Genomic DNA, 18,146 nt, shown 5'->3' with positions numbered 1-18,146 from the left:
CACCATGGCCTGGTCATTCTGGCCCTGTCTCTAATTAGCTAACCATCTCACCCCTTCACCACCTAACAGCTCATGTGTGGTGAGCGTAGTGGAACAAAAATGGCTGCTGTCGCATCATCCAGTGGGGGTTGAAGTGGCTCCCCACTCCTATGAAAAGTGCTTTGAGCAGTGAGAAAGGCGCTATATAAATGTAAAGAATTTATTATTATTAATTTGCACACAGGTCATCTCCATAACTGAAATAACAAGTGTCCATCTCTATATATATATATATATATATATATATATATAAAATCCAACGTCTGTCTGTCTGTATGTCTGTCCGCTTTCATGAGAGAAGTACTTAACGGATTTAGATCGGGTTTTTTTCCTAGAATTTGCTTGAACATTCCGGTTGATTTTGCGAATTCTCTCATCGCGCTAAGTAGCATAGTTTGCTTGCAGGAGCGATTTATTTGCGTGAATCAGAGTAACACGCTGCGGGCCCTCCTCACTCACGCACCAGCCTTGGGGTGCGTCCCTTACCTCCACTTGGCTAGCGTACGAGAGAACTACTTCACGATTTAGATCGTTTTTATTTCAAATTATTTGCTTGAACATTCCGGTTGACTTTGCGACTTCTCTTGTCACGCTAAGAATCAGAGTTCGCTTGCCGCAGCGATTTATTTGCGTGAATCTGCGAAGGGGCGGGGACCTCCTCACTCACGCGCCCGTCCTTGGGGTGTGTACCTTACGAATGAGAGAATTACTTAACGGATTTAGATTGGGTTTTCTCGATAATTTGCTCCGGTTGAGTTTGCGACCTCTCTCATCGCGCTCTGTATCATAGTTCACTTGTGGTATCTTTTTATTTGCGCGAATCCGACTGACATTTTTCAGGCTGAGGGGAAGGGGGGCCGGGGACCTCCTCACTCATGCGCCCGCCTCGGGGCGGGTACTTTACATCCGCTTAGCTAGCGAACGAGAAAACTACTTAACGGATTTAGATCGTGTTTTTTTTTTTTTCTAGAATTTGCTTGAACATTTCGGTTGATTTTGCGACTTCTCCTGTCGTATCACAGTTGGCTTGCAGGAGCGATATATTCGTGCAAATCCCAGACAGAGGCTGAAGTCCGAGGGGAGGGGGAAGCGTGATGTCAGGGGTCCTGGACCCTCCTCACTGTCCTGTTTCACTAATACGCGGGCACAGCTGCAGGGCACGGCTAGTAAATTCATAAAGTTGCAAAAAACAGAATGTCCTCCTGCGTTTGTGTAAGAGAGACGAGAGACGTCTGACAAGTTTTTAGAACAAAAATTCCTCGTGTCTTCCTACTTTTAGTTTTCCATTCAATACAAAGCACTTCTTAGCATTCCTTGGCTTGAAGCCTCCAGCTGGTAAAATCCCACGGCTCGGCCTCCTCTCTGTTCTTCACATTCCCCTTCAGACGCTCTACCTGCTTGACTTCAGTCTAGGGCGTCAATTCGCAATGAGCTAATGTGTGTGTGTTTTTTTTTTTTTATGACGTGCAGCTTGGGAATGAAGGTTTTTGTTAAATGTTTAACTAATAATATCCGCAGCAGTCCGCCTCACGGCTGACATCTCCAGGTGACTCCCTGCATGAAGTAATCAGATTCTTGAGGAACTGATTCATTTTAGGCGGGTGGGAAACGCCATTTATTAGAGCATCGGCGGGGAGAAGAATGGCTCACTGGGTTCTGCTTGATTTGCACACACGGGCCGTGAGCCGTGCATTCTTTATTGAGGGGCTCCACACTCTGCCCGTGTTCAAGGGTGGGTTTTCACCAACTATTCCAGTTTCCATTCACCGTCCTCCAAATCTGTCAGAGTTAGCGTGTTTACATGCGATTTAATAACCCGATTATTCTGAGAAACTCGAATTTCCCCTTGGGATTAATAAAGTATCTATCTATCTATCTATCTATCTATCTATCTATCTATCTATCTATCTATCTATCTATCTATCTATCTATCTATCTATCTATCTATCTATCTATCTATCTATTATATAGTGTCTTATCTATCTATCTATCTATCTATCTATCTATCTATCTATCTATCTATCTATCTATCTATCTATCTATCTATCTATCGACTCTGACGTCACATGTGATGAAGACCATGGAGCGGCTGCTGCTTCACCACCTGAGGTCACAGATCCACCACGCCCTAGACCCTCTGCAGTTCGCATACCAGGAGAAGGTGGAAGCGGAGGATGCAGTGCCGGATTAACCAATAGGCACATGTAGCATATGCTACGGGCCCCGCAATTTCGGGGGCCCCCAAATGGTGGACCCAATATTTAATAAAAAAGTGTAGCATTGAAAAACTGGTCTTTAAAAATATTATCTTTACGTTTTTAAACTGTAAATTTCTTACACAACAAAACTTTAGGGGCCCAATACATAAAATTCACATAAATATTATAAGATTCTTATTATAATCGAGAGTAAAATAACTATTTAGTCCGGTTTGAACTGTTCAGAATCTAAACTTCAGATGATGCAGACCAAAAGGGCCCCTAAATTTGAAATGTGCTACGGGCCCCCAAAGCTCTTAATCCGGCCCTGGGAGGATGCCATCATCTACATGCTACACCGATCCCTCTCCCACTTGGACAGAGGCAGTGGTGCTGTAAGAATTATGTTTCTGGACTTCTCTAGCGCCTTCAACACCATCCAACCTCTGCTCCTTAGGGACAAGCTGACAGAGATGGGAGTAGATTTATACCTGGTGGCATGGATCGTGGACTGTCTTACAAACAGACCTCAGTATGTGCGTCTCAGGAACTGCAGGTCTGACATTGTGGTCAGCAACACAGGAGCGCCACAGCGGACTGTACTTTCTCCGGTCCTGTTCAGCCTATATACATCGGACTTCCAATACAACTCAGAGTCCTGCCACGTGCAAAAGTTCGCTGACGACACTGCTATCGTGGGCTGCATCAGGAGTGGGCAGGAGAAGGAGGAGTATAGGAACCTCATCAAGGACTTTGTTAAATGGTGCGACTCAAACCACCTACACCTGAACACCAGCAAAACCAAGGAGCTGGTGGTGGATTTTAGGAGGACCAGGCCCCTCATGGACCCCGTGATGATCAGAGGTGACTGTGTGCAGATGGTGCAGACCTATAAATACCTGGGAGTGCAGCTGGATGATAAATTGGACTGGACTGCCAATACTGATGCTCTGTGCAAGAGAGGACAGAGCCGACTATACTTCCTTAGAAGGCTGGTGTCCTTCAACATCTGCAATAAGATGCTGCAGATGTTCTATCAGACGATTGTGGCGACACGGTGTTGTGCTGGGGAGGCAGCATAAAGAAGAAAGACACCTCACGCCTGGACAAACTGGTGAGGAAGGCAGGCTCTATTGTAGGCACAGAGCTGGGCAGTTTGACATCTGTGGCAGAGCGACGGGCACTGAGCAGACTCCTGTCAATCATGGAGAATCCACTGCATCCACTGAACAGGATCATCTCCAGACAGAGGAGCAGCTTCAGCAACAGACTGCTGTCACCGTCCTGCTCCACTGACAGACTGAGGAGATCGTTCCTCCGCCAGACTATGCGAATCTTCAATTCCACCCGGCGGGGTAAACATTAACATTATATAAAGTTATTGTCTGTCTGTATACCTGCATTGTTATCACTCTTTAATTTAATATTGTTATTATCAGTATGCTGCTGCTGGAGTATGGGAATTTAATAAAGTATCTATCTATCTATCTATCTATCTATCTATCTATCTATCTATCTATCTATCTATCTATCTATCTATCTATCTATCTATCTATCTATCTATCTATCTATTATATAGTGTCTTATCTATCTATCTATCTATCTATCTATCTATCTATCTATCTATCTATCTATCTATCTATCTATCTATCTATCTATCTATCTATCTATCTATCTATCTATCTATCAGTATTTCCTGCACTGCTTTGCACTTTGTAGACATGCGTTGTGTGTTTATGTCAGGTGTGTACATCTGTCTCATAACTACACCCGGAGAGTCGTCTAGAAAACCAGAGTCTGCCCCCTTGTGTGCGTGCATACGTGGCCAATAAATGGGATTGTGACTCTGATTTGGATATCGCATCCCTGACAATCCTGGTAGCAGAAAAGTCCCAGAGAGAAGGTCCCAGAAGACACAATATGGCTGGCTTTTTTTTTTTTTACAATGGAAGGTCAGGGATGGACGGGTTGAAAGGACAGAAGAGAAGTGTCCTCCGTGGACAGATAATCCCCCCCAATACAGGGACGTGCCATCAGGGGAGGCCTCACCTGTTATCCATCCATCCATCCATTATCCAACCCGCTATATCCTAGCTACAGGGTCACGGGGGTCTGCTGGACCCAATCCCAGCCAATACTGGGCATAAGGCAGGAAACAAACCCCGGGCAGGGCGTCAGCCCACCACAGGGCACACACACACACCAAGCACCGCACCTCTTTGATACAATACAATATATTTTTTTTATAGCCCAAAATCACACAAGAAGTGCCGCAATGGGCTTTAACAGGTCCTGCCTCTTGACAGCCCCCCCAGCCTTGACTCTCTAAGAAGTCCAGGAAAAATTCCCGTGTAGGGAAAAAATGGAAGAAACCTTGGGAAAGGCAGTTCAAAGAGAGACCCCTTTCTAGGTAGGTTGGGTGTGCAGTGGGTGTCAAAAGAAGGGGGTCAATACAATACAATACACACAACAGTCAGTCAGTCATTATCCAACCCGCTATATCCTAACTACAGGGTCACGGGGGTCTGCTGGAGCCAATCCCAGTCAGCACAGGGCACAAGGCAGGAAACAAACCCCGGCCAGGGCGCCAACCCACCAGAGTCTACTACACTCCATCTTTGTGAAATCCTCCTATGAGCTTATTGTTAGCCAGCGTTTCAAACAGTTTCCCACTCAAAGGTTGATGTTTGATGGCTCGTGAGACTTAAATGAAAGTCTCATCGATGTTTCATTTAAGAATCAACGTCGTCACAAACTCCTAAGGGCACACAGCTTTAGACAAAAAGGAGACCCGGGATACAACTGAGGTGACAGGAGTCAAAATGGAGGATGTGGCTTGTAATGGCTCATAAGCCTCATGATGGCTTCTTGGACTTTGACTGGCACGGCTCTTGTCTTCCTGTTGAACAATGGCAGCTAAAGGGTAGAAGCAGGCCAAGGGGTCTGATGAAGCCATGAAACCCACCCAAGGTGTCACAAACACCTGGGATGCTAACTGTCACAAACATTATGAAGCACTGGAATGCCTGGTAGAAAACGTGTCGTGTGACCAAAAGGTGTGCAAATCCCCCTTAAATGAAAGTCTGCGATGCGCACTTTAATCACGAGGGAACAAATCACAAATCACTGCGGAACAAAGGGGGAAATCAAGAGAAAAAACGGGTCATTGTCCTCAACATCATGGGGGGCACTGTAGATAGACAGAGAGTGACAGATATACAGTACGTGTTAATAATGGCATTGGAGTGTGGGGACATGCTGCATGTTGGTCGGACATGCAAGTAAGAATTTCGCTGACCCTTTACACATGACAATGTGACTGGTAAGGGGGTCTTCAGAGACCAAGAGTATAAAGCTGCAACAACTGTGAAGTTGGCACAAGGGGGTCTAGAGAGACTAATAGTTTTAAGCTGCCTAAACTGTGAAGGTGGCACAAGGGGGTCTATAGAGACTAAGAATACAAAGCTGCAACAACTGTGAAGGTGGCACAGGGGGGTCTACAGAGACTAAGAAAACAAATCTACAATAAGTCTGAAAGTGGCACAAGGGAGTCTGCAGAGACCAAGAGTATAAAACAGCAACAACTGTGAAGGTGGAACAAGGGGGTCTATAGAGACTAATAGTTTTAAGCTGCTTAAACCGTGAAGGTGGCATAAGGTGGTCTACAGAGACTAAGAATACAAATCTACAATAAGTCTGAAGGTGGCACAAGGGAGTCTGCAGAGACCAAGAGTATAAAACAGCAACAACTGTGAAGGTGGAACAAGGGGGTCTATAGAGACTAATAGTTTTAAGCTGCTTAAACCGTGAAGGTGGCATAAGGTGGTCTACAGAGACTAAGAATACAAATCTACAATAAGTCTGAAGGTGGCACAAGGGAGTCTGTAGAGACCAAGAGTATAAAGCTGCAACAACTGTGACGGTGGCACAAGGGTATCTACAGATACTAAGAATACAGAGCTACAATAAGTTTGAAGGTGGCACAAGGAGGTCTGCAGAGACCAAGAGTATAAAGCTGCAACAACTGTGAAGGTGGCACAAGGGGGTCTATAGAGACTAAGAATACAGAGCTACAATAAGTTTGAAGGTGGCACAAGGGGGTCTATAGAGACTAAGAATACAGAGCTACAATAAGTTTGAAGGTGGCACAAGGGGGTCTACAGAGACTAAGAATACAGAGCTACAATAAGTTTGAAGGTGGCACAAGGGGGTCTACAGAGACTAAGAACACAGAGCTACAATAAGTTTGAAGGTGGCACAAGGGGGTCTACAGATACTAAGAATACAAAGCTGCAACAACTGTGAAGGTGGCACAAGGTGGTCTATAGAGACTAAGAATACAAATCTACAATAAGTCTGAAGGTGGCACAAGGGGGTCTGTAGAGACCAAGAGTATAAAGCTGCAACAACTGTGAAGGTGGCACAAGGTGGTGTACAGACACTAAGAATACAAATCTACAATAAGTGTGAAGGTGGCACAAGGGGGTCTGCAGAAACCAAGAGTATAATGCTGCAACATCTGTAAAGGTGGCACAAGGGGGTCTGCAGACACTAAGAATACAAATCTACAATAAGTCTGAAGGTGGCACAAGGGGGTCTGCAGAGACTATGAATACAAAGCTACGATACATTGGGGTCTACAGAGTACAAATCTACAATAAGTGGCACAAGGGGGGTCTACAGGATGGCTGCACTTTAGTGAGTTTCCCGTTAAAGACACGGAGCCTACTGACCGATTCTGCAGAAATCTCCTTCCCAGCCTTGAAAACAGCAGCACTTGCCAGTGGGGGTACAATGTCCGTTCTTGCAAAGCCGTGAGCATTCAGTAATCAAGGGTTCAGGAGGCTGAACTTTCCGCCTGCATTCCTCAGGGACTGAGGGCCTACAAAAATAAAAAAAAGAAAGAAAGATAAAGCTGAAGAAACGGTGGCAACGCATTAGACGTCTAACTTTCAAACACAGTGACTGCAGGCTGATGTGATGTCTCGAGATTCCGGCGCCGAGCGCAAACAATTAAGCAAGCTCAAACCAATTTGAAGTGCTTTCCAATGAATAACCGTCATTTCTCCTTTATTCAAAAAGAACACCGAATGGGTGATAATTGTCACTGCATGCAAGTTTATAGCCTGGGGGCAAAGATTAAGTCAGAAAATGTCTGCAAATTATCATTCAGGAAAAATGCACTTATTTTTTTCATCCTGGAGATTTATGTTGCGAGACTTAATTGATAATGATATTAGGAATGTTTTCACTTGATTGCCCTTAATGTACTTTGTAGTGAATAATGTCCCTGGTGGGTGGCAGCACAGTGGTTCCCACTGCTCGCTCGCAGCTCCTGAGTTTTGGGTTCGCTTCAGTTCTCCGGATGCACCCTGCTTTGTGGAGTCTGTCCATTTTATCTCCAAGAGAACAAGACACGTGTCTTAGGCTAACTGGACACTCTAAATTTACTTTGGAAGCTCAAGGGACAAAAAAATTGGTCACCGCCCGTGTAAAGGGTGTCACAGATTTCAAACCACTAAAATTTTGACTTTAGTTTTTTGGACCTCAGTGCCAAAATGGTTTCAAGGCAAATAACAGATGTCCCAAAACCACTTCCAAAAATGCCCATTAGAGGGGGATTTCTCTTTAAACCCCGGCTACATAGAACAGCAAACGCAGGGTCTTAATAAAATAAACAAAATTCTTGGCTACACTATGAGGCTTCAAAGAGCACGGAAGACATAAAGAGTTTGCCAGTAACACAAGACAATCCAAGAAAAGTCGCAGTATTGAATCCATAGCGTAGTCAAAAACAAAAAGAGCACGGGTTCAAAATATACAAAAGAGATATCCCATTCACAGTAACTCACCAAATACCCCTAAGTGTATTCGAAATGAACTGCCTGGAAGTGCGGGAGACCCTCTGGATTTATATGACAATGGGGCGGTTCCTGGTGGTGATTGGGAGGTGGCCCTGCCTCTTGGGGAACCACCCACAAAACACAAAGAAAGGCAGCTTACATTCATGGACAAAATCAAAAATAACAAATGATGCACATAATCAACATGAAGAAAAGATTCAAGAATGAGCAGAAGAGACATAAAACATGAAACCTGAGCCCCAGCCTACCCTGCCTGAGATGTGACAACAGATAACTCAAAAAACAACCACCTTACTCCAGCCTCCCTAATACACCACACAATTTCTCGCCTCCTTGGCGCTCCGAGCCGTCATGCCACACTACACGCTGCTCCCCTCATGAAGCCTTAAGTAAAAGTAAGGTGAAGTCCCGATTGCACTAAATCACATATTGAGTATCAGGGGAGGGGAGTGCAATGCATTTTATCACTACACATATTTATGATGCGCCATTTGTTGGAATGACAAATGTAATGCATTTTATTACTACACGTTTGTGATGCACCACCTGTTAGAATGACACATAAACTATATTTTATTACCACAAAAGCTTATGATGTGCCATTTGATGAGGTGACAAACACAATGCATTTTGTTATTACAAATGTTGATGATGCTCCAATTGTTGGAATAACAAATGTAGTGCATTTTATTGCTACAGATGTTTGAGATGCACATGCAATATATTTTATTACTACAAATGTTTGTGTTGCACCATCTTTTGGAATGCCACATGCAATGCATTTTATCACTACACATGTTTGTGATGCACCATTTGTTGAAATGACAAATGTAATGCATTTTATTACAACAAATGTTTGTGATGAACCACCTGTTGGAATGACACATGAACTATATTTTATTACCACAAAAGCTTGTGATGTGCCATTAGATGGAGTGACAAACACAATGCACTTTATTACTACAAATGTTGATGATGCACCATTTGCTGGAATGAAAAATGTACTGCATTCTATTGCTGCAGATGTTTGAGATGCACATGCAATATATTTTATTAATACAAATGTGTGTGATGCACCATCTGTTGGAATGCCATATGCAATGCATTTTATCACTACACATGTTTATGATGCATCATCTGTTGGAATGACACATGCAATATATTTTATTACTACAAAAGTTTGTGATGGGGCAGCACGGTGGCACAGTGGGTAGCGCTGCTGCCTCGCAGTTAGGAGACCTGGGGACCTAGGTTCGCCTCCCGGGTCCTCCCTGCGTGGAGTTTGCATGTTCTCCCGATGTCTGCGTGGGTTTCCTCCGGGTTCCTCCCACAGTCCAAAGACATGCAGGTTAGGTGGATTGGCGATTCTAAATTGGCCCTAGTGTGTGCTTGGTGTGTGGGTGTGTTTGTGTGTGTCCTGCGGTGGGTTGGCACCCTGCCCGGGATTGGTTCCTGCCTTGTGCCCTGTGTTGGCTGGGATTGGCTCCAGCAGACCCCCGTAACCCTGTGTTCGGATTCAGCGGGTTGGAAAATGGATGGATGGATGTTGATGATGCTCCATTTGTTGGAATAACAAATGTAGTGCATTTTATTACTACACATGTTTGTGATGCACCATTTGTTGGAATGACAAATGTAATGCATTTTATTACTACACGTTTGTGATGCACCACCTGTTAGAATGACACCTGAACTATATTACATTACCACAAAAGCTTGTGATGTGCCATTTGATAGAGTGACAAAAACAATGCATTTTATTATTACAAATGTTGATGATGCACCATCTGTTGGAATGCCATATGCAATGCATTTTATCACTACACATGTTTATGATGCACCATCTGTTAGAATGACACATGCAATATATTTTATTACTACAAAAGTTTGTGATGGGGCAGCACGGTGGCACAGTGGGTAGCGCTGCTGCCTCGCAGTTGGGAGTTTGTGATGTGTCATTTGTTGGTGTGACACAAACACAATGCATTTTATTATTATAAATGTTGATGATGCACCATTTGTTGGAATGAAAAATTTAGTGCATTTTATTGCTGCAGATTTTTGAGATGCACATGCAATATATTTTATTAATACAAATGTGTGTGATGCACCATCTGTTGGAATGCCACATGCAATGCATTTTATTACTACACATGTTTGTGATGTACAATTTGTTGGAATGACACATGCAATATATTTTAATACTACAAATGTTTGTGATGTGCCACCTGTTGGAATGACACATGCAATATATTTTATTACTACAAATGTTTGTGATGTGCCACTTGATGAAGTGACAAACACAATGCATTTTATTACTACAAATGTTGATGATGCTCCATTTGTTGGAATGGCAAATGTAGTGCATTTTATTGCTGCAGATGTTTGAGATGCACTGTCTGTTGGATTGACAAACACAATGCACTTTATTACTACCATGTTTGTTAAATGCCATCTATTGGAATGACACATGCAATGCATTTATTACTACATGCATTACAAAATACATGCCAACATATGGTGCACCACAGATGTTAACCCTGAAGTCTACATTGATCTCAACACTTCTTCAGATCAGTTAGTATTGAAAGAAGCGTCTGTACAGTGAAAGACTGTGACTCATCACAAGTGTGACTTTGTTCAGTGATTATTTCTTTAGAACAGAGATAGCAATTCACATCTGGGCATCAACACTGAATCATATCAACAACAGTGCTTGGTGACGACTTTCAAGTGACTACTTTGTGACATGGCGTGCTATCCTGCTGGAAGCAGTCAACAGAAGATGGTTATACTGCGGCCATAAAGGGATGGACGTGGTCATCAACAATACTTGTGGCATTTAAACGATGCTCAGTTAGTACTAAGGGGCCCAAAGTGTGCCAAGTAAATATCCCCCAGTCCATTACACCACCATTACCAGCCTGAACTGTTAATACAAGGCAGGATGGATCCCTGCTTTCATGATGTTGACCCCCACCATCTGAATGTCGCAGCAGAAATCGAGACTCATCAGACCAGGTGACGTTTTTTCCCATCTTCTCTTGTCCAGTTTTGCTGAGCCCGTGTGAATCGTAGCCTCGGTGGCCTGTTCTTAGCTGTCAGTATTGTCACCCATTGTGGTGGTCTGCTGCTGTGGCCCACCTGCTTCAAGGTTTGCTCTTCTGCACGCACACCTCTGTTGTAACGAGTGCTTATTTGAGTTCCTCACACCAGTCTGGCCATTCTCCTCTGGCCCATTGAACTGCCGCTCACTGGATATTTTCCCTTTTTGCGGACCACTCTCTGTAGAGGAGGAGGAAACCGGAGCGCCCGGAGGAAACCCACGCAGACACGGGGAGAACATGCAAACTCCACGCAGGGAGGACCCAGGAGGCAAACCCAGGTCCCCCAACTGCGAAGCAGCAGCACTACCCACTGCGCCACCGTGCCGCCCTATATACAACATTTTTGAAGAAATATCTTTGACTTGGGGGGGGGGGTGGGGGGGGGGGGGGAATCAAACTTGTTTTTTCATGCAGCAGTGTAAGAAGGTGCATTATTGTGTTACTTTTAAACTACTGAAATATAGTCCCGTCTGCTGGAAAGAAAGCCGTCAGCTTATTATTTTCACCAAACAGGCTGTAGAAATGCAAATGACGAGGTGCCAGCGCCTCATGTTGGCCTCATGCTGCACTGTTAATTTATGTAACAAGAACATACTGTAATTAGACTGTGGATAATGGCAGCGGCCTGGGAATTGGAAAGTGAAGTGTTCTGAACGAGTCCACGTCCTGCGTAGATTAGGCCTGGGAAGTGCATGGGAACGTCGCTCCGGGATCTGCCAGCCACAGACAAGCTCAAGAAAACCCTGCCATTACGCTGTCTCTGTCTGCTTGGCAAACAAAAGGCAGGGCCTCATCGTTTTCTAGGTGTGAGACTTTCTTGACAAGTATGGTGGAACCAGGGTGCAGGGTACAGCAGCAGTGAACAAGGCCCGTGAGAGATGAGTAGTGGGGATAAAATGGCTGTATTTCTCATAACCGTTCATTTAGAAAAAATGCCAAATGAGTCCCATCATAAACCTGGTGGGCAACCCGCTTTGCTCTTGTGCCCCTTTGGAAGAACCTCTGAGGAGGTGGTTGATGGCAGAGTCGGATTAAGATCACTTTAGTGCCCTGAGATATATGAGCTGCACTAACTCGGAGTCGACGACTGAAGGGGACAGCCGACATGACCACGACAAGAACGGTCATGTGACCCTTGGTAGACCATGTGGAAGTGACCAGACCAGATATATAAACTGCTCAAAAAAAATGAAAGGGACACTTTTTAATCCGAGTATAGGATCAAGTCAATGAGACTTGTGGGCTATTGATCTGTCAGTTCAGTAGCAGAGGGGCTTGTTCATCAGTGCACTAGAGGGGCAACAATGAGACGACCCCCCAAAACAGGAATGAACGGGTTAACAGCTGGAGGGAGCCCACTGACATTTTTCCTTCCTCATCTGCTTTATCACTCGTTTCACATTTGGCTGTGGTCAGTGTCACTACTGGTAGCATTAGGCCATACCTGGACCCTACAGAGCTGGCACAGGTAGTTCAACTTCTCCAGGATGGCACATCAATACGTGGCATTGCCAGAAGCTGACATTTTTCCCTCCTCATCTGTTTTGTCACTCGTCTCACATTTGGCTGTGGTCAGTGTCACTACTGGTAGCATTAGGCCATACCTGGACCCTACAGAGCTGGCACAGGTAGTCCAACTTCTCCAGGATGGCACATCAATACGTGGCATTGCCAGAAGCTGACATTTTTCCCTCCTCATCTGTTTTGTCACTCGTCTCACATTTGGCTGTGGTCAGTGTCACTACTGGTAGCATTAGGCCATACCTGGACCCTACAGAGCTGGCACAGGTAGTCCAACTTCTCCAGGATGGCACATCAATACGTGCCTCCCATTGCCAGAAGGTTTGCTGTGTCTCCCAGCACAGTCTCAAAAGCATGGAGGAGATTCCAGGAGACAGGCAGGCAGTTACTAGGAGAGCTGGACAGAGCCCCTTGTAGAAGGTCCTTAACCCACCAGCAGGATCCACCGGTATCTGCTCCTTTGGGCAACGAGGAACAGGATTAGCATTGGCACAGCCTACAAAATGACCTCCAGCAGGCCACTGGTGTGAATGTCTCTGACTAAACAATCAGAAACAGACTTCATGAGGGTGGCCTGAAGGGCCCGACGTCCTCTAGTGGGCACCGTGGAGCTCGATTGGCATTTGCCAAAGAATACCAAAATTGGCAGGTCCACCACTGGCGGGCGCCCTGTGCTTTTCATGTGACAGACGTGAAAGGGTCTGGAGAAGCCGTGGAGAACATGATGCTGCCGGTAACATCGTTCATCATGAGCGGTTTGGTGGTGGGTCAGTGATGGTCTATCTGGGGAGGCATATCTATGGAGGGACGCACAGACCTCTACAGGCTAGACAACGGCACCTTGACTGCCATTAGCTATTGGGAGGAAATCCTTGGACCCACTGACAGACATGTTCCTCCTGCTGCACGACAATGTGGCGAGAGGATAAAGGAATTGATACCATTGACTGCCCCCCCACACTCACTCTCCTGACCTCAATCCAATAGAACACCTGTGGGTGGGACATTATGTTTGGGTCCATCAGACACCTCAGCCTGTCCAGGAGCTCAGTGATGCCCTGGTCCAGATCTGGGAGGAGATCCCCCAGGACACCATCTGTTGTCTCATTAGGATGTTGTCTGGCATTGGGGGGGCAGGTGGGATACAAACTACTGAGTACGATTTGGAGTTGCTGCAATGAGATTTTGGCCAAATGGACTCGCCTGCCTGCCTGCCTGATGCATCATTGTTTCCCTTTGATGTTCGGGGTGTCCCTCTGTCGGTTGATCCTCTTTATTTCCATCCTTTCGTTCCTCACACATCACCATATCAGTCCATAGAAGTAGAGAGAGCCAGCAGGATTTGGTTTTTCCCATTCAGATCCGATGTGTTTTCAAAGTGGTCATTTCATTTTTCTGAGCAGTTTATATATATACTAGTCATTTAGCCTGTTACAATAACGGGCGCTAGAACAGTAGTGCATACACATTAGTGGGAACAGTCGATATTAAATGGCAAGGGACTTTGACCTCATTCTGTTTGTTGGTTGTATTTTTATTTCTTTCAGCCTTTCTTTTGTTGATGTTTACTTGCTGAGCTGACCGTTCTTCGTGGGCTGCTGCCATGTATTGTGTGTCTTTAATTTTCTGTGACAGTAATACTGTCTTGTACGGCTCTATTCAATAAGGGTGCGTAGATAATTTAGTTCAAATGGCTCTGGAATATGTGAAGAGCAACAGGTGCAGATCTTTATTTACGCGCGCCTTTATTCGCTGCGCCCAATTGAGGTCGTCCTTTTGAGGCTCGCCTTTTTGTGTGCGCCCTTATTGAAGGATACCGTCTTGTACGTCTGCTGGCTTGTATGTCCGTAATATCCCTTTAATTTTCTCTGGCGGTAATACAGGCGTGCGCGTCAGTAATATGCCTTTAAGCTCCTCTGACAGTAATACTGGCTTGTATTTGGCTGTAATATGCGTCACTGTATTGTGTACCTTTAATTTCCTCTCGCAGTAATACTGGTTTGTATTTCCGTAAAACACCTCTAACTTTCTCTGACAGTAATATCACGTATCACACCGTGCCCCGCGCATGCGCACTTCACCAGAAGACACCCACACACGGACACCTGGACGCACATAGGGATTTTATATATATAGATAGATATATTTATACAGTCATATGAAAAAGTTTGTGACCCCCTCTCAGCCTGCATAATAATCGACTCTCCTTTCAACAATAAAGATAACAGTGGTCTGTCTTTCATTTCCTACGAGTACTGCGGTGTTTTCCGAACAAAGATTTTTAGTGACGCAGTATTTAGTTGTATGAAATTAAATCAAATGTGAAAAACTGGCTGTGCACAAATGTGGGTCCCCTTGTCATTGTGCTGATTTGAATGCCTGTCACTGCCCAATGCTGATTGGTTGATGAGCTTGTTAAGCCTTCATAGACAGGTGTGTCCCATCATGAGATATAAAGGTATTTAAGGTGGTCAATCACAAGGTGGGCTTCCTTCCCTTTGACTCTCCTCTGAAGAGTGACAGCATGGGATCCTCGAAGCAACTCTCCAAAGATCTGAAAACAAAGATTGTTGAGTCTCCTGGTTTAGGGGAAGGCTACAAAAAGCCATCTCAGAGGTTTAAACTGTCAGTTTCAACTGTAAGGAATGGAATCAGCAAATGGAAGGCCACAGGCACAGTTGCTGTTAAACCCAGCAGATCTGGCAGGCCAAGAAAAATACAGGAGCGGCATATGAACAGGATTGTGAGAATGGTGACAGACAACCCACAGATCACCTCCAAAGACCTCCAAGAACATCTGGCTGCAGATGGTGTATCTGTACATCGTGCTGCAATTCAATTTGCACAAAGAACATCTGTATGGCAGGGTGATGAGCAAGAAGCCCTTTCTGCACTCGCGCCACAAACAGAGTCGCTTGTTGTATGCCAATGCTCATTTAGACAAGCCAGATTCATTTTGGAACAAAGTGCTTTGGACTGATGAGACAAAAATTGAGTTATTTGGTCAGAACAAAAAGAGCTTTGCATGGCGGAAGAAGAACACCGCATTCCAAGACAAACACCGGCTACCTACTGTCAAATTTGGTGGAGGTTCCATCATGCTATGGGGCTGTGTGGCCAGTTCAGGGACTGGGGTCCTTGTTAAAGTCGAGGGTCGCATGAATTCAGCCCAATATCAACAAATTCTTCAGGATAATGTTCAAGCAGCAGTCACAAAGTTGAAGTTACACAGGGGTTGGATATTCCAACAAGACAATGACCCAAAACACAGTTGGAAATCTACAAAGGCATTCATGAAGAGGGAGAAGTACAATGTTCTGGAATGGCCGTCACAGTCCCCTGACTTGAATATCATCGAAAATCTATGGGATGATTTGAAGCAGGCTGTCCATCAAATTGAACTGAACTGGAGAGATTTTGTATGAAGAATGGTGAACAATACCTCCATCCAGAATCAGACACTCATCAGAGGCTATAGGAGGACAGCGTCTAGAGGACAAAAGGAGGCTCAACTAAGTATTGATGTCATATCTCTGTTGTGTGCCCACATTTATGCACTTGTCTAATTTTGTTATGATGCATATTTCATATTTTCTGTTAATCCAATAAACTTCATGTCACTGCTGAAATCCTACTGTGTCCATAAGGCATGTCAGATATTAAAAGGAAGTTGCTACTTTGAAAGCTCAGCCAATGATTAACAAAAATCCAAATAATTACGAGGGGTTCCCAAACTTTTTCATATGACTGTATCTATCCATCCATCCATTTTCCAACCCGCTGAATCCGAACACAGGGTCACGGGGGTCTGCTCGAGCCAATCCCAGCCAACACAGGGCACAAGGCAGGAATCAATCCCGGGCAGGGTGCCAACCCACCGCAGGACACACACAAACACCCACACACCAAGCACACGACTGTTTCTATGTATGCAATTTTTTCTTTTAATGTGGGAGTCCCATTTTTGTGGAACCTGGTGGTTCAGATGCACCATTTGTACCATATGCTCCACAGTAAATTTCTGAGATGCCCCCCCAACCCGGCCCCTTCCCATGATGCCCTAAACACGAGCTTATTTTGTTCAATGGTTAATCCAGCCCTGGTTGAAGTTTCGGGGGGGCACCGGTAACTTCTCCCCTCACGCTGAGTTGCTATTCCTCGTTTTGCTCAGACAGAACTCCCCCCCCCCACCGCCCCCATTCACCCAGTCCAATTCTTGTTCCCATGCTCCTCTCCAGTTGCTTTCTGAGCTAAATGTTATATTTTGTTTGTGTCACAGGGTCCTTGTCTTGATAAGCTGCAGCACGTTGAAAAAAAAGCAACCCCCCCCCCCCCCCACCCTTCATGCCCCCCAAGAGGGTTCTGTATCACCGTTAATAGAAGCGAGGTCATGACAACTACTAAACAGTTTGCATTACTGTCAGGGTGGCCGTGAAAACAACACCTGCTATAGCGGCACTTGACAAAGCAGCTGGGTCAACAGGCACTGTGGGAATTCATCAACTTCAGGAGGCCACTTGCATAAAACACAGACTGATAAATTAAAAGAGGGGCCGGCTTATTAGGTTAAGACCGTCCAAAGTAGGCCCTTTTTGGAATCGTGAATAGACGGGAGAAAGAAATCAGCTGCCTAAACGCTGGATGGCATAATCAGGTATTGTTCGGACAGCGAGACACTCCAGCAATATGAACAGCCGCAGTGCATTAGGAGGGGCCGCTGGTTGCAGGGGTGGGGGTTGGAGAGGGTGGGATTTCGTACTCTTAGACATCTCTTTTCTTTGCCGAGCGGGAATCATTTAACTTGAGCCTCCAAAACTTTACAAATAAAAATAAAAACTCCTGTGAGCCAGTCCGACTCGGAGCGGAGTGAAGGAGCTTTTTGGTGGGCAGCCTTTTCAGGAATTGCGGCTTTAAACATCCATCCATCCATTCATTCTCCAACCCGCTATATCCTAAAACAGGGTCACGGAGGGTCTTGCTGGAGCCAATCCCAGCCAACACGGGGCACAAGGCAGGAACCAATCCCGGGCAGGGTGCCAACCCACCGCAGGACACACACAAACACACCGACACACCAAGCACACACTAGGGACAATTTAGAATCGCCAATCCACCTAACCTGCATGTCTTTGGACTGTGGGAGGAAACCGGAGCGCCCGGAGGAAACCCAAACAGACACGGGGAGAACATGCAAACTCCACGCAGGGAGGACCCGGGAAGCGAACCCAGGTCCCCCAGGTCTCCCAACTGCGCCACCGTGCTGCCACAATAAGACACTCGGAAGCAAACACAATCCCAAAAGAGAATCCATTAACAAGCTCCTTAGCGCTTTCAAAATGAACCACCTGGAACTGTGGGAGACCCTCCAGATGTACAGGGCAGTTCCTGGCAGTGGGGGACCATCAACAAAACACATG

The 18,146-nt window shown here is 45.3% G+C and overlaps 1 protein-coding gene across 1 annotated transcript in view; it reads right to left on the bottom strand.

The window, feature by feature from the left end:
* The window catches only part of hhip (hedgehog interacting protein), a 206,521-nt gene that overhangs the window by 13,789 nt on the left and 174,586 nt on the right, over positions 1-18,146 (bottom strand). Inside the window, exon 12 of the mRNA XM_028802729.2 lies at positions 6,971-7,119. Coding sequence (XP_028658562.2) covers positions 6,971-7,119 — 149 coding nt within the window. The remainder of the gene's footprint in view (positions 1-6,970; positions 7,120-18,146) is intronic.

Source organism: Erpetoichthys calabaricus, chromosome 5 (genome assembly GCF_900747795.2).
Source record: "Erpetoichthys calabaricus chromosome 5, fErpCal1.3, whole genome shotgun sequence".
Taxonomy (NCBI): Eukaryota; Metazoa; Chordata; class Cladistia; order Polypteriformes; family Polypteridae; genus Erpetoichthys; species Erpetoichthys calabaricus.
Note: the sequence above shows the minus strand (reverse complement) of the source record. Positions and strands in the feature narration are given on the sequence as shown.